At 41.8% G+C, this 22,608-nt stretch overlaps 1 protein-coding gene across 1 annotated transcript; it reads left to right on the forward strand.

The window, feature by feature from the left end:
- The first annotated feature begins 12,765 nt into the window (after nucleotides 1–12,765).
- On the forward strand, nucleotides 12,766–22,608 carry GRHPR (glyoxylate and hydroxypyruvate reductase). Its single transcript, XM_088130166.1, has 9 exons — nucleotides 12,766–13,009; nucleotides 14,358–14,488; nucleotides 16,310–16,382; nucleotides 17,199–17,315; nucleotides 17,788–17,876; nucleotides 18,750–18,854; nucleotides 19,739–19,874; nucleotides 21,697–21,827; nucleotides 22,368–22,608. The coding sequence occupies exons 1-9, from the start codon at nucleotides 12,921–12,923 to the stop codon at nucleotides 22,487–22,489; spliced, it is 993 nt and encodes a 330-aa protein (XP_087986292.1). The 5' UTR covers nucleotides 12,766–12,920; the 3' UTR covers nucleotides 22,490–22,608.

Raw genomic sequence — 22,608 nt, forward strand, 5'->3', positions numbered from 1 at the left:
CCCGACATCATCAACATACTTCTGAAAATAAAGGATTGTTTGAAGTCCTATTATTGTTGCTTTGATTTTGTTATTGCTTTTAAACTCCCCAGTTCAATTGCTGTCTCTTAGAATACAGGCTCACCAAATACAACCAGCCCATAAACACTGGGAATGGCTATTAGTCATACTCTCTTTGAAGCAAATACAAGGGCTGGCTTCCTGATATTTCTCCTGGTGGACACAATCCAGATAAACATCTTGCCTGAATTAGTTTATCTCCCACTGTTGTTGCTGTTGTTGTTGTTAGGAAGCTTTTGAGCTGCAAAGGTCCCATGATATTCTGGTAATGTAAGAGTCCTGACTTATATGGTTTTGTTCATTTACATTTGGCTTTAATGACAAGCTGTCTGACCAGCTGCTGAGTGGGACCCCCATTGTTCTCTTAATCTAGAGAAAGAATAGAGGGATTCTCGCAAGAATAGAGGATGCTTTATGACCATCAGATCCCCTTGTGATTTAGCATGACTCCTCCCTTAGCCTGGCTTTATTTTATCCTGTAGTTGATTCCCCAAAAGAAGAAACAGTGTGATTGGTAAGTAAGAATCATGGCAGCATGCTAAGCCAAGAGCTCGAAGGGAAAAAGAGGAAATAGGTTTTCTGGGGTTGGAGGGAACATGATGGAATAGTAAGTTCTGAGGAATTAGATGCCACCTACTATGACCATAAATGGGACTCCAAGAGGCTATATACATCTCCAGTATATTTGCATTTAGAGAATGGGCACATTTCCAGAAATAATAATAATCATCATCATCATCATCTTATCACCTTGGCACTTATCAACCTTGCAGTCTTCAGGCTAGAAGCTATTTTGTTGAAATATCTTCAGGCAAGGTTTTGTGAGGCTCTGCTGGTCTCCTAGAATTTGTGCCAGAGAAGCAGCTGTCTCAGGACTGAGAGCAAGCCATTCCCTCTCAGGGAATGACAGCTGACCATTTCTGCCCAGCAGCAGGTCTCTTACAGAGACACTGTGAACGATGAGAGTTCCCTGAATATAACTCACCCAGATTCGGTCTTGAGCATCAGGGAAATCATCTCTTTGCAAAAACGGCTTTTTGCAGATGGGCAACTGGCCTTTCAGTCCAGCCTTCCCCAGCTTGGTGTCTTCCAAATGTGTTAGATTGCAACTCCTATGAATCTCAACCAACATGAATCTCAGTTATTATGGAAATTGTCTGGCACATCCAGAGGAAGGGCTATTTTTGCCCTTTTGCACACTTTTTTCTTTTTGGGAGAGAGGAATTTTGCCTATGTTTTGGGCCTCATTGCTGCCCCGCCTCTTCAGCTTCCCGTCTACAAAAGTTGGGCACCAACGGTCATGCAGTAAGTCTTCCTCCAGTCGCATTGGAGGAGTGAGAAGAGCAACGGATTGCCTTCTACAGGTTCTGGCCACAGTGTCTTGGGTAGATAATGAAGGTGGAAAATCACTGAACGACGGTCAAGAAGGCTGCAGCAGCTCCTTCCTGGCCGTTTCCTTGCCTCTTGGCACATGATGAATCCTATCAACTGGAACTTGTGTTAAACATAGCTTTTTCTAATTAATTACATATTGCTCTGTGTCTCTCTAAAGCTTTTAGCCATGCCGCCAGGCCTGTAGACACCAGTCTGACATTAGCAGTGATGTTAGCGCTGCTGTTTTCCTCATTGTGGAACATGAATGTCACTGGGAGATAAGCAATCTTTTTAGAATGTGACCTTTTTTTTTTTTTTAGCTAACTTGGCATTTGCTAAAGGAAAGCCAGTTCATTAAAATTATCTGTATTTCTTACTGAGCATTAGGCAATCTGCAGGGACGATCTCCAATATATTTGCATTTAGAGAATGGGCACATTCCCAGAAATAATAATAATAATAATAATAATAATAATAATAATAATAATACCCCAACATCTTATCAACCTTGGCACTTTTTAGTTTCCATTTTCTTTGTGTATAGAAAGCCAGTTCAGCTAATGTTTTCTTGCAGAGGAACTCTCAAAGAGTCGGCACTAGTTGAAGCACAAAAATCTCAGGGGTGTTAACACCATTAAAACAGGTGCTTGCAAACCTTGAAATGGCTTACGTTGTAGTGGTTAAACAAAACAAATGCATCATGGTTACTTAATTGTCCCACTGTTATATCTGCGTTTAGGTACATTGGGCTTCATTGTCCCAAAGTAGAGATTCTGTGCTTATTGCCCCAACCATAACCCCAGTGCTGTTTTTGTGAAGGGAGGGACTTGCTACAACCAATCTGGATCCTCAATGTTACAAATAAGAAGAGCTTTTTAGCACTGGACTTTGAATGAGTAACCTCTGCCAGTCCAGATGTGATTCAACTCTGACTTCTGTCAGAGCCAGGGGTGATGGGAAAGGTGTGCCAACTGCATTCAGAAGGTTCTAAATTGCCCAACATGGGTTAAACAGATTAGTTGCCCCTCTAGCCAAACTTTCTATTCCTCAAAGTAGCCAAACAGATACTTCTTGGGAATTAAAAGCAGGGCACTCGTGCTCAGATATCTTACCCTTGAATGTGGAAACTTTGGTTGGGTGCTGATGGAATGACCTGTCCTGCTTTAGTCTAATCTTTAATGTTATCCAGTATTCTCTTTCCATGCACCCCCTCTATGAGAGTGTTTTCCCGAGATCTGTAAGCTCATGCTTCCGGGACAGATGTGTAAATAATAGAACCATACTGGCAGATGAATCTGTGATGTCTGGTCCCACATATTTGTGCAGGGAGTGAAGAACTTCTCATCAACTGGGGAAATACTTTTTTTTGCATGGCTCACGACCATCGTGGGTGAGCAGTACATTGATGACATCAGGCATCAACTACAGTGAGGCATGAGAAAGCTGCTTATGATCACCTTGCTCTGTCCATTGGGTTTCATTATTCATGAGCGGGCACTACCTGCTCACCTTCTGCAACATGAGATCCTAGCATTTAGAAATTGCTTCTGCACTCCTAAGGGTATATACAGGCAGTCCTCACTCAACGACTCTAATTGGGACCAGAATTTCCATGACCAAGTGAAGCAGTTGTTAGGCGAAACATCACATGACTGCACTGCTTAGCGATGGCATTTGTCCCATTTGTGGTTAAGCAAGGACCTGACGCTTCTCCTGCCCTCCTGTGCTCACCTCCACTTCAACTCCCTCCATCCTCCTATCTCCCCTCCATCTCTGCTCTTTTGGCCGCCCTGCACTTCTACCCCTGCTGCCCCATTGCCCCTAGCTGACCTTTGCCGCCTTCTTCCTTCCACTGCTGATGAGGCACACTTGGCCAAGACAGTTGCTGGTCCTTTGCGAGGTCACGCAAGGCCTCCCTGAAGCCTTGCACGGCCCCCACAAAGCCTCACAAGGCCTCCAGGAAGGGCCAGCAGCTGCTCGGTCAGGCATGCCTCATCAGCAGTGGAAGAAGACAGCAAAGGTCACCTGGGGTCATCAGGGGTAGGCAGCAGATGCAGTGGAGTACAGGGCAGCCAAAAGGGCAGAGATGGGGAGATAGGTGAGTGGGGGTAGTTGAAGAGTACACTGTGGTAGTAAATGTGGGTGGACTACCAAGTGCCTGAATTTTGATCACATGACTGCAGGGGTGCTGCCCTAACTTTGAGGACTGGTCGTAAGTACCATTTGTTCAGCACTGTTGTAACTTCAAATGGTCGCTGAACAAATGGTCATTAAGCGAGGACTACCTGTACTATGTAAAGATGCTTGCCAACAGACAGCACATCTCTTGGTGAAAACTAAGTTAAATGCCACTGATGTGGAGACCCTGTGCCCACTGATTTTCAGTGAGTGACTCTGAACTCTAAAAATGAAAGAGCAGTGGGGGGGGGAAAACCCCTCTCATCAAACAAACCATGTGCGACATTGGAATGTGCAGGTTGCCTTACTCAGACTTCTGAGGTTAATCTGTCACAGACACTAGCACTTGGGCCAACCCAATTCTAGAATCGGTTCTAGAATTCTCTAGAAAAGGATTTCTAGGGCTTGCCCAGTTGTTCGTGTAGTTCCTGCAAGAGCCCTTGCTCTCTGTATTTTGAAGGGCTAGAGCAGAGGACAGATGGGTCACCATTTTCAGGTGGCAGCCCCTAAAGGATCTTTTTCATTCAAGGGAAGACATCAATGGGCTGCCACAGATGGGGAGGCAAAACCCTAGCAAAAGAAATCATTCTGCTGGATTTCCTAGAGATTGAGAACATACGTATTTCAGAGAGATGCTCCACAAAGACCAAACAAGATGTTGGAGGAAACCGTTCCTTGCTATTGTGTGTTGTTGTTATTGTTCTGTTGTTCTTCTGGCCAAAGATTTATAAAGTCGCTTCTTTTTTATATTGTTTCTCTTCACCGTACCGTGTTTTGAGGCGTTCAATGTCATACTCCTAAAATACGTGTAATATTTTTGAATACATTTCAAAAATTACTTGTAACGTTGAGATTGGTTTTATCTTCTATAAAATACAAATGGAAAATATTCTGTTTGGCCGTGACTTTGCTCTTACGGCCGATTGACCTACTAGAAGTTTAACTGTATGTTAACCTACAGGATCTAATTCATGAAAAAGCTGAGGCTGTTGGCATCAGGCAGGTGCTTGATGATCACGGAAATGGGGTGGATGTCACGGAGACACCTAGTGGTTAAAAATGTAGACTTCTTACATTTATATTCTTGCTGCTCTTCCGGGATGAGAAGCTGATTCTTGCCAAAAATCTCAACACCTTAAGGGAGGAGGGTGTAATTTCTGAAACTAAGGCAAAACCATTTTCTCCTGGTAGATTAATAATGCATGTATTTTATATATTGTTATTTCCCCCCTATTTATTTTCAACTACCCCGTTATTAGACTCATAACTATATTTGGTACATAAGGTTAAAAAAAGCGACACTGATTAAATTTCTTGCTTTAGTGATGGATGTTGAACATCTGTTGTTTAAGTATATTGTAGCCTTTGACTGCAGGGACTGTATAATTAAAGGATAACAAGCTAAATGTATATCCTGGCTGAATTTAGTTTCCCAAACATCATGAAGCTCAGGGATGTCCTCACAGTGCGGTCAAAGAAGTTAAGATGGCAGCCATGATGATGCAATCGCAACTCCAGCTGTTTTTTTCAGGGACAGACAGAAAAGCTGGGTGGAACTTTGACTGCAGCATGATGACCACCATCTTGACAATTTTGACCACACCTTGGGGACATCCCTGACGCAGCTCATTCTAGATGAGTTCACTAGGCATGACACTGGCTTTTACAAGCTGTGCCTCAGTTTTCTGAGGAAGATCTGATAATATAAATTTATTTCCACAAAAATAAGAGAGACAACACTTAGAAATCCCTGAATATACTGCAGGAATCATTCTGGTTAGCCCACCTAGACTTGAAGGTCTTCCCCATCTGCACTTAATTTTATTTTTGTCCCCAAGGCATGGTCTTCATTTCATCAGCCCATGAACGAGACACATTTCAGAGTCTCCTGAATTGCGTCAGTGTCACAGCAATGTTTGAACAGAGGCAACAGAGGCAGGGCAGGTACTGGTAAATTTCATGGGGTGGGGTGGGGTGAGTTTTCTGCCGATTCAGGGATGGGTGGGTAGCACTTCAACTCTGCAGTGGGAAAAGACCCTCAGAATACTGTGCAGTTTCCAGACATAAATTAGCGAATCACAATCGGAATATCTATTCACTCTATAAACTGGAAACACACACAGACCCAGAGCATTTCTTGGAACAGAATTCAACAGATGATTTCCATACTAGTAGTTAGTCATTTGGAAAGCATATGAACCCTAATATGAATTTATATGAGGTGGCCCAGGAACAAACCCTGGGGAGGTTGCTGTTCTTCCTCCCTGCTCTGGTTCTCGTACCTTGCCTTGAATAGGCGGCTGAAATTATCTGAAAAGGATTTTTTCCCCCTTGCTATTGTGGTAAAATGATGAGAAAAGCTTCACCAGGCTAATTTCTTTGTATTGAGTTTCTGTTCTGGTCCAGCAATTAAAGCTGGAAGGACACACACACTCACGTGCTAGTTTAAAGCATTTTCAAGAAAAAAAAAGCAACTGTACAGTAGTTGAATAAAGGCAGGCTCCTTTTTCTATGGGTTTCAGTTTAAACAACAGACAACAGTAGGTAAGAAAAAAGATTAAATAAAATAGGAAAATAGAAGAGAACTAAGCCTGAAAAAATCAGCACGTCTTCCAAATTATTTAGAACTAAAATAGATATGTAAGAATATTAGGAGACATTAGTGCAATGTAACCAAGAATTAACAGATGATATTTTGTTCTGGAAAAGAAATGAAGTGGTGGAATTGAAAGAAGGAAACTGGAGCACAAACAGATCAAGGACTAGAAAAGAAAAAAAAAAGGCAACACGTGCAGTGTTTATATGGTTTATATTTAATATTAGAGGAAAATGAAAGCCTAGATAGTAGAAAGCATGAATGAAATGAGAGATGAGAAAAAATGAAAGAATGCAGGGTTTAAACAGAGAAATGTGGCTGGAGATAAGCAGTGTGAAGGCCATTTGGGAATATTAAATAATCTAGTCTGTATAAAGAGAATTAAACAGAATCTTGTGTTCTCACTGTAATCAGCTGAAAAAGAAGAATGAAGCACAGTGACTGGTGAAATGAGAAATGGCAAGATTTAGCTCTGACAGCTGTAGGAATGGCAAAGATCACAGAGTCAGCCCCCCTACTTGGGTGGTTGGGGTGGGGGGAAAAAATCAATAAAAAGCTGTAATTCTATACATATTTCTTAGGGTGGCATATAAAGATTAGGATCCAGAAAGGAAAGAAGAGACAGAAGCAGTATTGGAAAGGATAAATCAAAAGTTCTCTGATAAATGAATGTTAGTTTCAAAGCATGAAAAGATATCCATCAAGGTATAATACAGCCAACCCTTTTAACAAAATTGCAGTGAAAAAGGTGTGGGGATAGATGGATCAGTGTTTTTCTGTTGGGATTCCTGTGCCAATATTTGGCAGACCAGAAGAAGCCAGCTTTCTAGGCAAATGTTTTGCCCTATTCAAATATTTTCTTTATGGGATTAATGAGAGATGAAGTCCAGCACATTTGGCAGGCAGGTACCAGGTAGGAGAATATGTTGTATGGGAAAAGAGGCCCACCGTTCCTGAGTCCCAAAGAGCAACCAATTCTAGTGTGATTGAAAAGGTTAATAAAGACATTGAAGAGTAAATAATCTTGTAAAAGGATTTCTCGAATACACCATTTTGTATTCACTTAGACAAGATACCATTTCATAATGACCACTGCCTAAGATTACGGCTACAGTTGTTTATCTGGCCCTGTTCCTCTGCCTTTAATTGCAGTCTGAGACATGAGTTTGGGAGAAGACAGTTGCCTTTCCAGCACATTAATTTTTTGGTGCCTTCATCTTTAATTCTGCCTTTTTACTGCTAGGCCACATTCCCAAAGTTTACCAAGGGCTCAAGTTCAGGTAGTGTATGACTTGGGAGGCTTATGACATCATGAGATGCCATCTTAGGTTATCGCTTTTCCCTACTTATGAGTTTAGCAGTCTTTGAGATTCACCATACAAACTCTTGCTTTTCGCCTCTCCTATTGGGGTTATGGAGCAGGAGGAGAAATTGGGAATGTTACAGGCACCATCCAGTAGAGGCCAGCCATGTTCAGTTTTCCCTGACAAACTGGAAACCTCTAAAACTTTTTTCTCCCATAATTGGTTGGGAACGAATGCATTCTGTTCCAAGCACCAAATATATATTCACGCCACTACATCCTATACAGGTAGTCCTCGTTAGTGACTGCAATTGGGACCAGCGACTCTGTCATTAAGCGAAGCAGTTGCTAGGTGAAAATCAGGTAACCGCAACTGTGCTTATGATTTTACTTCAGCTTTCCTGTGCTTTACAGCATCAGAAGGATATGACCCCAAACAGCCGGGTGAGCCCAAACGGCAAGGAAGATTTCTGGAACTCAACTCACAAGGAAGCCAGATAAAAGCGTGAATCTTATAGCCCTTTTTCCCGACTCCCCCACCCTTGGCAATGCTCACCCCGGTGCTGGGATAATTAGCAAGGAGAGAATTGATGTTTGCATTTGCATTCATTGGAGAGGAAGGAATTACAAAAGAATAAGTGGGAAATACACATCAAAAGCAATGTGGCACCAGTGGTTGTGAGCTGAGCTGCTTATGAGGCAAAAGAAAGCCTTTAGTATGAAACTGATTATGGTCTGGTCAGTTTCAGGCAGCATCATGAGCCAGCTGGAGGATTCTAATCAACTAATTAAGGTTGTTAACTTGCCCTTAGCACTTTTTAAGGATGTGCTATGCTGTGGAGAAAAGCAGCTCAGGGAGAGATAGCTAGATTAGGCAATCTCTCCACTCTGCGGGGGTGGTGGGTGGTCAGGCACAGGACAACTTATACTGACTGTAATGGCAAACACATCATTAAGAGAGAGATGCTGCGAAGGTCGTAAATTGGTCACAAAGTTACTTTTTCATCACTGTTGTAACTGTGAACAGTCACTGTCTGAGGTAGTCGCTAAACAAGGACTACCTGTATCTTAAAGACTGTATCAACATTTAGGAGTATATGAACCCTGAAAACTGAAAGATTAGCAAGGAAGAAATATTACTGGTTGAACATTATACAGCAACTCCAGTATGATTTTTTGTTGTTGTTATAGGAAATTGTCTTTTTGGTATCTTATCATCTTTGTTATTGATGAATTAAGCTATCTTTTTCATTAGATGTATGTTTTTTCCAAGGCAAACATTTCTAATTAGCTTAATTTCTGGAAAATCTTCATGTAAATGTATTCCCTTTGCAAAAATTTCACTCCATGGATGTTTTTTTCCTTTACTACTAAAAAAACCTTTGCCAGGTTTTCCATGTTTAATAGCATTAATTAATTCCATTCTAGTTCTCTCAGCACTTTTTAACCAACCGGAGCTTGCCTCTGGTAATTTCCATAAACAGCAGCAGCTTTCTTCTAATTTGATTTATGCACCACTTTCAAATCCCATCAATGTATACTGCCCTTTTCTCATCTTGTATCACATCTGCATTTAATATGCATTACATAGATCCCACCAGTAGCTAAATTTAGAGTGGGCAAAAATTTGGCCTACAAAATACATTTCCTAGCCAGTTCTGATATTTCATACCCAAACCTTTACAATGACTTGCAAAAACCTGTTGTTTTCTTTCTAGTCATCTTAGGTCTATATAGGAGTTACAGAAACACTGTGTTATTGGTAATTCTTCCCCAGCCCCATGCTAAAAACTGAGGAATACTGGTCTGGGTGTTCAGCAGAAAAGATTTGCTGTCAGTGGTAGATGTCCTCAGCAGGAAAACTAAAGGGGCACCATGGATGTTGGTCATGCTGGCTGAGAAGACATTGGGAAGTCTCAAAGTTGGGGAAAGTTAAGTAATGCTTAGGCCACAGTAGGATTAAACCCAAGCTTAGAATCATAGATGAGGATATATCAATAACAGGGTTATGTACAATTAATCAGCATATTAGCCACATTGATAATTTGAGAGTAGCAGAAAACCACATTTGATTTGTCAGATGGATCCAACCTCTAAATATTTTTCCCAATATTTGTGGGTCTACTGAATTTGAATCAATATATGTTAAAGGACAATATTTATAAAAGAGAAAACTGTTTCCTGCATTTTTATACATTCAATATATCATGTTCATACTGGAAGGTACTGATGAATCTTGGAAGCTCTTATTACTAAACCATGTTGCCGTTCTTCTGACTGCAGGGGCATCATGTTTCTAGCTTCTGGACCACTTTGGGGAGAAAAGAGTGACCTGTGATAATATAGATTGTTTTTCTTCTAAGCCATCCTTTTCAATCTGGTAACCTCCTCACACCTTGAAATGCAACTCCCATCTCGCTTAAGGCATTGTAATCCAACGGGGGGGGGGCATTATAAAGTCTCTTTTACACTACTAAATCAATTTCAAATTCTTTAATTGATTGCTAGCCCCTCCCCCAGTCTTGATAGATCTCCAAATATTCCTGACCAGACACCTGTAACTGTCTCTGAATAAAGAGGCACCCAAGAATCTTAGGGTGGTCCTACAGTTATTTATCCCTTTGAATTTGAGCAGGCTTTCGACCAGGAACGGACCCTAAACTTGTAGCCAGCTAGAGTGACTGTATCCAGGTGCAAGAGAAACAAATTGACAGAAGAGGAATTGCAGCACCCCAAACCCTGCCAGGCTGGTATGCACCAGGACAGGAGATGAGCTGGGAAGTAAATAAGATGCATCCAAGAAATCTCCTTTGATCAGCTCACTTTCCCAACTTCTGCCATTGATGGAGGAAGACACTTGCCTGTCCTTTATCCTTCGTTGTCTTTGGACCTTCCTCTTTGCCTACAGGATGGGAAGAGGGAAGGCGAGATTGCAATGCCTACAACCTTCAAAAATCTCCCAGAGATCCCAGGATTGTGCCCTGAGATAGACAAAGAAGTTTCACATTTTTCTTGCATTGTGCTTTTCAATATTTTTTTTTTAATTGGGGGGGAACAACTTATACTTAGCTCCCAATGTTCCTTCTCAGCAAGTCTCTATATTGTATTTTATCTTTACCTTTATTATAATTGACAATGCCATTAGGTGTCCTCTTTTCTTTTTATCCCTTTTGTAAAACAAAGAAAGCAGATCTTTTTAGCTGCCTTTCAAAGAAGGCTGCCTATGCCCTTTTTGCCCTCTGCATTATTCTGGCAGGGCCCTTATCTAATTCTTTCTTCTTGCTTAAACTTGCTTAAATCAGTTTCTCCAACGATGGCTTGACAGAGGCTGATAAAAATGTTCTCTGTCTCTCTGTTAAATAAAGTAATTCCCTTTATCATTCCAAACTGCTGCCGAATGACCTTGCAGTCCATGTGCCATATTGGAGGGATAATATTCTCATCTAAACTGCCTTTTTTTTCCTTTCTTCACTCTCACTTTCCACAATCTGGTTTTCATTACTCTCATTTGATGTGTAGAAATAGATGGGACGCCTAATGCTCAAGGACCCACTGTGCAGATATGGTGCAGGTGCTTAGTCAGAGTTTTTTTTTTTTTGGACGACAAAAAGAAAAGACCACAACAGGTCCTCGCAAACCCTAAATGTTGCTCTCCCTCTCCCTGCTTAGGAGGGGCCTAATTTAGCTGGAAGGCATGTAATAAATAATGCTGCCATTTTTTAAAATTATTATTATTACACTGTTCCTGATCCTACTTTTAAAACACAAGAACATATATTTTAGTGTCTTCCCACAATATGCTTAACTAAATCAAGGGTGTGTGTGTGTGTTAATGTGTGGTGGGAACCCCAAAAAGGGGTCAGTTGACCTAGCGGTTGAGGTAATTTTCAATTGTGATTCCCCCCCTCTAATAATAACTTGGTATTATCTGCATATTTAAAAGTATCTTTGCTATTCAATCCTCTAGGCCAGGCCTGCACAGCATAAGCAGCCCGCTGGACCTTAGCCTTTCTCATTCCATCTCTAAATTTTGAACTCCTCTTTAATTATTAGACCTTTTTTCCACTTCCACATGCTTCCTTTTCGCTTCTCAGCTTGTTAGTGAGCTTGCTGTTCATTCAAAAAGGTCTCTTGAAGCTTGTTCCATTTTGTTTGCTCTATTTTTGTGCCTGGGCGTTCAGTAGCTTGTTTTCCAGGCGGTCTCATCCCTCTTGGCTTGTTTATACTTTAGAAATTTGAGCTGAAGTATGCTGCTCCCTTTCCATCGGAATTCATTAAAATAAGCCTTCCTGAAGTCCAAAATTTATGACTGCCTTCTTTCAGCTTCTACTCTGCTTGTTATCTTGAATCCCACAGCTTTCTACAAGGTGCCTGTCATGTTCAGTTCATCAGCCAATTCTTGAATCAGAATCAGAATTCCACTTTTTGAAAAAAATAAAATTGTCCGTAATAGAGACCAATCATCGATTGGACTCCCGCTCCTAGCCGAATGAACTCTTTGTCATCTCCATAGATGTCCCCTTTAGAACTTGGTGAGCTGAGTTAGGGCCAGCTGGGATGATCAGTCTGATCCACACAAGTAGGTTGCCCCGAAACAGGAACAGGCCACTAAATGTTTCTCGAGGACAGACCACCCACAACATCGTTCTCTGCTCAAATCCAGCCCACCCAGAAAGTAACTCACCCCCATCTTTTCCTGCTACACATCAAAAGTAGCGTTTTCTAATTTGTACCAGCTTTCATGTCCCAAATATCAGACTGATCATCCCAGCTGGCACAGACCATTTCCTGGATTGTTCATGCTTTTTGGCCATGTGCCCCCAACTACTCACTTCTCCCGCTGCAGGGTCTTCTTCAACATCTGGTCTACTGCTGGACAACCTCCTATGCCCAGTCTCTCTCGGGCCTCTTGCTGCTGACCGGGGCCGATCAGAGGGGGACGGAAAAACACATACTCTGAGGAGAGGATTCAGAGCTCACAGTCCTTTCCCCCCCACTCACATCCGCACAAGCATTCCTGTTCCACCCTCCAAAGTATTCTACACCCACAGACTACCAATCCAAATCTCCACTGCGCCCAGTCTGGTCTGCAATTCAATTTGTTTCTTTCCTTCTTTTCCTCACCCCAGGCTAAAGCTCTCAGGATCTCATGGGAGGCACGGATGCCCCCAGCTCATGTTTCGGCCCGGGACCGCGCAGGCGCAGGTTGCCCGCGCGCCCTCCTCCACTCCCCGCACGCGCCGCAGAAGGCGCGCGGGCAAAGCCCCTGCACGGGGAAGCATCCTTGAGCTGACGGGCCACGGGCACCAGGGGGCGCTGCCGGGCCAGTTGCTCCCGCCGGGGTTAAGGGGCGGCGGGGGCCGGGCCGGGCCGCGGCGGTGGCTCCTGCCCTCCGGCCGAGGCGCGCGGATGAACGCGGCGGTGCAGCAGCTCATGAAGGTGTTTGTGACTCGAAGGATCCCGCCGGCGGGGCAGGCGGCCTTGGCGCAGGCCGGCGCGTAAGTGTGCTCGGCGAGAGCGCGCGAGGCTCCCCTCGCTAAGGCAAACGGAGGAAGGGGGCTGTTTTCGCGAACGGGGGGCGCGTGGCTCGCCTTTTTCCCCGAGGAGCGGGACGTGATCTTGGGACAGATCGCGCAGGAGCGGCCATTGCGGCGCCTCCCTCCTCGGCCGGGTGCTCGCCGCTGCGGAGGGTGACGGGGGTCCCGCTTTCCTAGGGCTGCGAACATCGGGGCGGCCAGGACAGGCGCTGCTCAGCCACTGCTGCCATCTGGGGACCGCCCGGAACTCTGCAGCCCGGACGCGCGTCCTAACTTTTCTTTCCGCGCTTCTGGGCGGCTCAGCGAAGCGGGCGTGTTTAAAAAGAAGGGGGCATTTTCAGACTCTCGCTTCCCATTAGACCCCAGGATCGATTTGCAACCGGTGCAGCGCAGGGCCGCTTAAAGGGCCTGCCGCCGCCGCGATGGGCCCGTCGCCCTCTAGCAGGGCTGCAGGCGGGGGGAGGGGGCGTGCGGCCGAAGCCGGAGGCGCCTGCTCTGCTGCTTCCTCCTCCCGGACGCGGGCGGGGACGGGCAGGTGTAACCGCGGGCTCCGACCGCTCCGTGTTAGCCAACGGGTAGATCCGGCTGGCAGGAGCATTCTCCCATTTTACTGCTTGCTTCCAAGACGTCTTTTCCCTCCATTCTTGGGCCACATTTTGGGGTTATTCTGCTACGAAGACATAGATTGAACATCTGGTCTTGCTGGAGTCTGTCTGCAGTGTTAATGTAGGGCAACATGGGGGATCCACAGTTGCTCTTGCATTGACACCCCCCCCACAATTCCTTAAACTAGCTTTGGCCCAGATTGATACAGCAAGACTAAGGCCATAGTAGGGTAAATAGTTTTATTAAACCTTCCCACCCCTGCCAAAATTGTTACCACCCTCCAAACAGAAAAGGATGATCGCTCTCAGGGTCTTCTCTAGTTGATCCCTGGGAGCTGTTAAGTGAACTTATTGGGAATGACTCTGCGATGATTGTGACAATCTGTAAAATGCAAATCCACGTACATATTTGCAGTATCTTAATTTTTCTGAAATATGAAACAGGGCTAGCTTTTGTTTATCAAATTGTATGAGTCATTGTGAGAAGGAACAGCTGTCTTTTAATTCTGTTTCATTCTCTGAGATAGGAAAACATGAATAGCAGAATAACCCCAAAGTTAAGTAACTTTACCCTTTACCCCCACAAAAAAAGTTTACATTTGTTTTCACAATTCGTTGTCCTTGTTCGATTAAGCAACTAAAAGGCTGCAACCTTCAGATTGCGGCTTGATCTAACTTTCGGTTGCCTCTTCCTTCCCCTTTAGTTGCAGCGTCCAACTGTGGGATTCAGAGGAGCCAGTCCCCCGGTCAGAATTGCTAGCAGGAGTGGCTGGCAAAGATGGGCTCCTGTGTCTCCTGTCTGACCGGATAGACAAGGAAGTCTTAGATGCAGCAGGTGGGCATGTAGAAGATAATGGCCTGCAACTTGCTCAAAGGGGTTGTGTGTAAGAAGGTACTATAGACATTAGCATGCTTAATATCCGCCAATCTACATTACACGGTAGGCAAATTATTACTAGATGCATTGGTAACTTTAGGGAATAATGCAGTGTTTCACTGTAGGAGAGCAAAATTAGTTTTGTCATTTATTTATTTTATTTATATTTCAAACTTGTCACTACCCATCTCACTGTAAAGCGACTCTGGGTGGCTTACAATAAGAAGGATAAATATTAAACTAGAAGAAATAGAATATACATTAAAATATAACAAGATTTCTCTACAAAAATAAATAAGTAGCTTCCAAGGAACTGATGTTAATTATTAGACTCGGGGAGCGTCTTCAAGGCGCTTTTAAATTCATTTAAGAGGAGAAGCCTCAGATGCTTGGGACTGGATCCAACTCTAGCTTTGTTTCCTTCCTATCTCCTTCCTTCTGTGAAAGCTTGCATCCAACCCCTCAGGATATCTGGCCAGACAGTCTGGATCTGAAAAACATTCCCTGAGCCAGATGTGCTGTTAAATCCTCTGATTTTATGTTGCGTTCATGTCTCTGGGTTTCTGTGTGCCCATCCACTGAAGAATGAAATTCTGGCCCTGGTCTTTAAATATAATCAACCTTAATGTCAAAGAATTCTAACCCATCCCTCTATGAAGTGCTGAACATAAAAAGAACAAATTCCTTCCCTTCCCTTAAATGGTGGTTTGTTTGCATATAAAAGGTCCTGCCGTTTTGACTCTATTTGAATCCATGAATAGGCACTTAGAGCACCTCTGAATAGCCTGTTCTTGAGCCTGATGTCCATGTATTAGCCATAATGTCTGAATTAGGACTGCATACATGGAACTCGGCCCTGTGTAGATTTGACTTACGTATCACAACTGCTCAGTGTATTTTATTATTGAGCTTTAAGTATGCATGGAAGGCTCTGTTCATTTCTTTCTCCCCCCCCCCCCCCAGGTGTTACATGGGTTTTAGGAAAGGGATTTTGGATCTTCCTCCAGGATTGTGGAGAGGATTCCTATTGCACAACTAGAGGTTGTCCAAGTGCACAGTTTTTTTTGTGTTGAGTTTTTACCAACATGCATTGACTGCTTAAGATGGCAGTTGATTAGTGGGCCGAAAAGAAAAAAGAGACTTGCTAAACATTTCCTAAGCACACTGCTGTGGCAATTTTTTTTCAGCCTGAAAATAGAATTGTACAGATGTCTCCTATGTTAACAATATATCATTTGGACTGCTTGCCAAAAATAAGTGTTTGGCTCAATTTAGATACAATTATATATTCCAGAATCTTACTGAGGGTTTGTGGTTTGCTAGTTTTGGATGCAAACTAAAAGGAAAACAATTTTTAAAAAATGTTTGTTTGGGATAAGGAAGATAGCTGGGCATTAACTAGTTATTGGTTACCATTCCACTGATTGATTCAGGTTAGTGGATTTTGATGGCTGAGCTAAGTTTTTGTTAACTGATGATAAAAATGGAGTTTGTAGACCTAGTTAGCTAAAAAGTGGGCTTCCATTAGTTGTTTAAATCTTTTGATTTTTTTTCCCCAAAAGATGATCTTAGGGAATCTTATCAAACTCTTCTGTACATTTTGTTAGTTAAGAAGGCAGACACCTTGAAAAACATTGCTGCTTGCTAGTCTTTGGGGATATCATGGTAGTTGACTGGGTGATGAGGCTAATATAAACTGTCATGTGCCATTTCATAAGTAATAGTTTGCTTTCATCTTAATTACTGTTGTTCTGAGCATACAGTCTTCATTTTTTTCAGGGCCAAGCCTCAAAGTAATTAGTACATTGTCAGTGGGCTATGACCATCTAGCGATTGATGAAATTAAAAAACGGTAAGACTTGTATCATTAAACTACTAGTTCTTAAAATTCAGCTGTTTTACATCAGAGCGGGGGAGATTAGGAGAGAATTATAGCGGAAGGTTTGAGAGAGATAGTCTGCCCAACCTCTTTTTTCCACTAAAAACTGTTTTGTTTTTTCCTAGAAAAGCAGCAGCTGAAGTGTAAATAATTTGGGCTCAGTCTCTTTAAAGGAAAGGCTGTCCTTGTGTAAACCTCACCAGTTGTATAATAAGATCCTTGGTTGGGGCTCAAGTTCAAGCCACTTGGGTTTTGAGGTTCAAAGGATTGTGTCCTTTTCAGATCTAGAGTTACTCGCCTCATGGTTAGACTGTTTCCCATTTTGGTTTTAAAGTATGATTATTTCAGAATATTCCTCTTGGCTTATTTGGTCCCTAACTAATGGCTCTAATTTATTCTTTAAAAAGGATTTGTATTTTATTATATTGCATAAATTCGTCTTCAGAAGCCAGTTACGTCAAAGGGGAAGCAGAACACTTTTTCCTATTTATTTATTTATTTTATGCTACATTGGCCCGTCCATCGGCCCATCCATGGCCAGTTCACTCATGCACCTCTTCTCCCGTTTATCTTATTATATAAATCTTGTTGTTGGTGCTCCGTGGATTAGCTCATACACACAAAGGATTTATTGAAGGGATTACTCCCATCCCTTTATGGGGGAAGAGTTTTGCTGTCTTGACCTATGCACTATATGATTAAGGTGCTTAACTACCCTGCCTTCAGAATGCCTGCATCAAAGAAATGGTGATGAAAATGAGAAGAACAACTCCTTTTTTAAAATTCTAGCGGGATTCGTGTGGGGTACACGCCAGACATCCTGACAGATGCCACTGCTGAGCTGACAGTAGCTTTACTCTTAGCAACGTCTCGCAGGCTGCCTGAATCGGTGGAGGAAGCGAAGAAGTGAGTGTCTGCAATTTGGCTTGTCTCCTTTCCTGTGTATGGGAACTATGATGGAGAGGTCCCAACCTGCTGGGAAATGGCCAGTGTTGTCTGTATATGTAAACAGCCCTGCCAGCAGTGGAGGCCACCAGTCAATGCGTGTCCAGAAAGGTTCTGGGGGTAGAAGTCTTCACCAGGTGCCATATTGGGTTTCAGTGTGAATAATGTGTTTTATTTCTGTCACTGACACTGATGGCCAAGGAGGGAGATTATCAGGGGTCAGAGACTACTCTGGTTTCTCTTCAGACTATAGTAACCTATTTCAGGGGGCGGTGTTGGTGGAGCAACTCCCCTTTGGGCAAAGGTTGAGTTTGCAACAGCAAACAGTTGTAAGACTGTTGCTGGACTGCACAGGGAGAACTTTGTAACAATAGTACTGGCATCTTTCAAGCAATCCATTAATGTCCCTTTTGCATTTTGATTTTTGTTGCAGCGGAGGCTGGACAACATGGAAGCCTCTCTGGATGTGCGGCTATGGACTTTCAGGCAGCACAGTTGGGATTATAGGGCTGGGAAGAATAGGTAATCCTTTTTTTTTTTTTTTTTAATCTCTACCTGGAAACTCAAATATCCTTTATATATACAAGATTTCCATTGGTAGGTTGGGAGAAGTAAATGGCAGCTCAACTCAAACCTCAAATCACTGCCTGTTGTTGTTCACTGAGTATCTACAGTAGCAAGCACAGGCAATGGAGAGGTACAGTTGTGCCATCTTTTCAAAAGTGGAGACTTGAACTTAAAAACTGACTGATTCATGTTATCGCAACTCTAGCGCAAATTGGACTTTCTCCTGTGGATTACTCTTTAAACAAATAGCTATTACCCCAGAAGAGGTCTTTGTGTTTTGATTTCATCATCGCTGCCACTCAGATCTCAAACTTTCAAATATTGCTCCAGATGAGAATCCATTAAATGTATTGGGGCAACCAACAGTACCTTGTTGGACTAGAGCTGATTATAGTGAGTTGAGATTAGCAAATAAGTAAGTGCTGTAATTTTGGCTGGGTAGCTATCACAAAGGAAGCTGGGGCACTGGCCAACACTGAAGACAACTGTTGAACATGGTTGTGGTTTGCGGTATCATCTAGCATAACATCCATAGGTAAGTACTTTCCCACTCTTAGCATGATGCGTGCATTCATCAAACATGGCTGTGGTCTACGTCTATAATTTTGGAAATGTTTTCCTTAATTGTCTGGCTAATAGTGCAGTTCTTTGCCTATTTGGAAGGCATCTGGGGAACTGAACTCTAACATCTGAAGGGTGCCATGTTGGGGAAAAATGGTATAAGCAAAAAGCCTTTGGTATATGTACATTTTTCTGAAATGACTATACATTTCTTACAAGTACCACTTCAAGACTGAAGCATTTTTTATATTTTCCTTCTGCTTCTAGGGCAGGCCGTAGCATGTCGTCTGAAACCTTTTGGAGTCAAAAAGTTTTTGTATACAGGTCATCACCCCAAACCTGAAGCTGCTGTGGAATTAAAAGCAGAGTTTGGTGAGAGTTGTATTTTATTTACACGAGTTCCTTTACACATGTTGTTTGTCCAGTGATTCTTCTAAACCATTTAAAGAATAGAAAACAACTTTAATGAAATAAGAGATTAAACAAGACTTATATGAACTAAGTCTTGGGGATGTACTTGATTAACATGTGGAGAGATTTGACTAAATTTTAATTTCTGTATTTATGATGGGAATTGTAAAATGTTAACAGTAAGAGGAGTACAGGCCTTTCCTTAAAAAGGAATATGGATTCCATCCTCTAAATAATTTGATATATGAATAGAAGGAAAATAAGAATGTGTTAATTTCCATTGACCTTTGTCATGCTTCTCTTAAGAATATCAAACGTGGTTACCCCAGGTTGGCAGTGCAAGCCAGGATCATTGTTGAACAAGTATTACATTTGATGGTGGCAGGAGATTAGGGAGTTGGTAAAATAACTCATCAAAGTACAGGATAAATTGGATGACCCTTAAATTTTTGATTTACAGTGACTCAAAACTGACCAGCTAAGTAATTCAAAAGTAATAGTTAATTGGGTTCTTTTTAAATACCAGGATCATTACTTTTCCTTTTTTATTCCTGCGGTTGTTGATTAATGAAAAACATACAGCTGCAATTATTTCTTCACATCACTGCATCCTTATGGCTAAAAACTAGTACAAGAAACTCTCTCCTTACAGTTGTCTATCTTGATCTGACCACTGAAGGGTTAAAAAAAAAAAGTACTAAAAGAAAATTTTTTTAGGCTCAAATGTGACTCATTGGGAAGTCTCCTTGCTAACTAATCTATTGGAAAAACAAGTGGCTGAGAGCTAGCAAAAGAAAGCTAGCCTCTTAACAATTCATAGTAATCTCTCTCATTCTCCTTACAAGTACCCCTTGACAAGCTAGCGGAGGAGTCGGACTTTGTCATTGTAACTTGTTCTCTGATGCCTGATACCCAAGGGATGTGCAATCGGGAATTCTTTTCTAAGATGAAGAAAACATCTGTATTCATCAATACGAGCAGGTGAAAAATAGAATATTCATTATCCCATTATTTATTCATTCTACTTCTATACCACTGAATCAACACAGATTTGCCTGTATTCTTTATAGCACACAGCTCCCATCTTTTCTCAGTTTTGCATCTGTCATGAGAAAATTGCCTCTGGCCAATAGTCCATTTATGGAATTAGATCAGCTTTCTTCAACTGGTTGAAATCCAGTTTGTGTGGTGGGTGACTCATTAAGTAGGCAACCTGAAGAAGAATGTCTACCTGTGTAAGTAAACATTCCCAACAGGATATCCTATGGGTAGTTAGATACAGTATATCATTGTCCGTAATGTCACTGTTTAAATCATATTTACGTTATTCCTAAGACAGCAAGCCTTCTGTCCCTGTGATTGCTACCTGGAATATTTTGTATCAGATCTTGATGATCATTAGGTTATCTTGAGAGTCTTCTTAAAGGAAAAAAAAAACACCAAGAAAGGCAGGAAACTTTATAGCTTGTTAGTGATCAAACCACATCAGGTACATTACCTAAAAATATATGATTCTCTAATTAACAGAAATAAAGGGCGAATGCAGAAACTGCCCAAGGTGTTCACTAGCAATATCCCCTGGTTGCTATATATTTATTTAGTAGTAACTTCTATAGGTTGCATCTCAAACAATCTCTAGCTAATGCTTAAACAATTTTATAGTTAAGTTTCTTTCCATTGCTGAAAAAGGAAAATGGATTATATTTCAACCCATGTTTCAAACGTTGTTTCTCCATTCTTGTATTAGCAGCTGCTGCTTTCTGTTTCAGTGACATGAAATTGTGTGTAAGGGGGGGGGGGGAAATGAGCATGGACTAGAGTTCCACCTTTTTTGAGGATACTACCATTGCTGTGATTATCTTTCCATGTAGTTTTACTTCTTCCTATGTTATTGGAATGCTGTGTTACTTAGTTAATTCAAATCTAGATAAAGTTTTCTTCACACATACATTATATTTAAGCACCATATTAAAAATAATCAAATGGTGATCGTTCAGGTTTATCCCTCAGCTACTTCAGTGAGAGATCAAACTACTTTCCTCCAGTGTATGTCAAGCTAAAAGTAGGAAATGATTACACCTTAGAGGAGGGTTCTGTTTGATCCTCAGCATTTTTACATCAGCATTGCTGTTCTTGATTTGAACATTGGAAAAGGAACCCTTTATGATTTCCTATATATTTGAAATTGTTTTGGACGAAGCCAAGCAAAACGTTTTGTAAAGGCAGGGACTGATAATCCCCTTGTAATCTGCAAGAGGGCCACAAATTGAGTGGCCAGAGATACATGATCATTGGGGTTAGCAGGGTGAGTTTGAGAAATTTTGTTTTGTTTTGAAGGCTTTGAGAGGGGTTTTTCATAAGCACTGAATCTTGCAGTGAGTTAGGATGCTTGTACCTTAAGCATCCCCAAATGTGAAAAATCAACCTGACTTTGGGGGTTTTAAGGTCAGATTTAAGGAATGCTAGGGTGCCTTAAGTTTTTTAAAAAGTCCAAGATTGTTAAAATTGCTGTGAGATCTGCAAGTGAGGCACTCTGTGACCTGTAGGTTGCTCACTTCTTAAGAAACTGTAAATTGACTGAATGATAAATCAACCTGGTGACAGTGCTGACTGGGAATTATGGGAACTGAAATCTATTACATCTGGAAGGTACCTAAGGCAGGTTATGCTGAAATGGGAAAACATCATAGTTATTTCTGAATTGCCAAAATCCACAAGAGTACAAAATCAGGAATTTTCTTGTAAAATACTTTTATAGGACATAAATGTATATATAAATCCCATCTATCTTTGTTTTATCCAGGGGGGCAGTAGTCAACCAGGATGATCTTTATGAAGCCTTAGTGGATGGGCAAATTGCCGCAGCTGGTTTAGATGTTACAACCCCAGAACCTCTACCTACTGACAATCCACTTCTTTCTCTCAAGAACTGTGGTAAGATTATCTAATTTGCATTGGTACTTCTGTACTTTTTTTTCATATAGAAATGGTGGCTGGTAGGCATCAACCAACATACTGGCTCATTCACTTTTATTGCACTGAGTTTGCAGATAGAGGCCTGTGGTTGTGAGAAAGTATGGACATAGTTGAGCAGATCTTCACAATTTTAAGGGCTAGAAACCTATTTGATTTTAAAATATAAGAACTGTTAGATAATTCTACATCCCTAATCCTATACTCTGTAATTCTCTATGCTCCCTCTAGTTACAGCATAAGTCTAGTATTTCCCAAGGTATCAGTGCTGGTAGAGTAAAAGAAAAAAAGCAGACGTCCCCAAATCACACACACTCTGATTTTCTCACAATGAATCATTGCAACGCCTCTCAGATAGTTTGGCACGTTTAGGCTGCAGCTAAGCTGGCATTGCATTGTTTTTCTTTACACGCTAATTTAACAAGGGGCCTTAAAGTGTTTTCACAGTTAACATGTAGCATGTACTAATGATACTTTTTTTCTCTCTCATGCCTTAAACAGTAATCTTGCCTCATATTGGAAGTGCCACTTATTCAACAAGGAATACAATGTCAGTGTTGGCCGCCAACAACCTTTTAGCTGGCTTGAAAGGAGAAAATATGCCAAGTGAACTTAAACTATGAGAAGCTATTCTATTCAAGCTAATATAGATTGTTTTAAATGTGGTGGATTTAACTTTTTGTCCCCAGTCAATTCTAATTGGGCCTCGTTGCCTTTCAAATAAAACAGAATAGATACTGGA

This window comes from Python bivittatus, unplaced genomic scaffold, assembly GCF_059951505.1.
Source record: "Python bivittatus isolate LINGU-HERP-01145 unplaced genomic scaffold, Pbiv_v1 ctg000850_np1212, whole genome shotgun sequence".
NCBI classification, from domain to species: Eukaryota; Metazoa; Chordata; class Lepidosauria; order Squamata; family Pythonidae; genus Python; species Python bivittatus.

What these genes read in the sequence shown, in the direction of transcription:
- GRHPR (XM_088130166.1), top strand. Translation starts at nt 12,921, where the DNA reads ATGAACGCGGCGGTGCAGCAGCTCATGAAGGTGTTTGTGACTCGAAGG. An exon ending in TCGGTGGAGGAAGCGAAGAA is followed by an intron (nt 17,316 to 17,787) that starts GTGAGTGTCTGC and finishes TTTTTGTTGCAG; the next exon opens with CGGAGGCTGGACAACATGGA. An exon ending in TCTTTCTCTCAAGAACTGTG is followed by an intron (nt 21,828 to 22,367) that starts GTAAGATTATCT and finishes TGCCTTAAACAG; the next exon opens with TAATCTTGCCTCATATTGGA.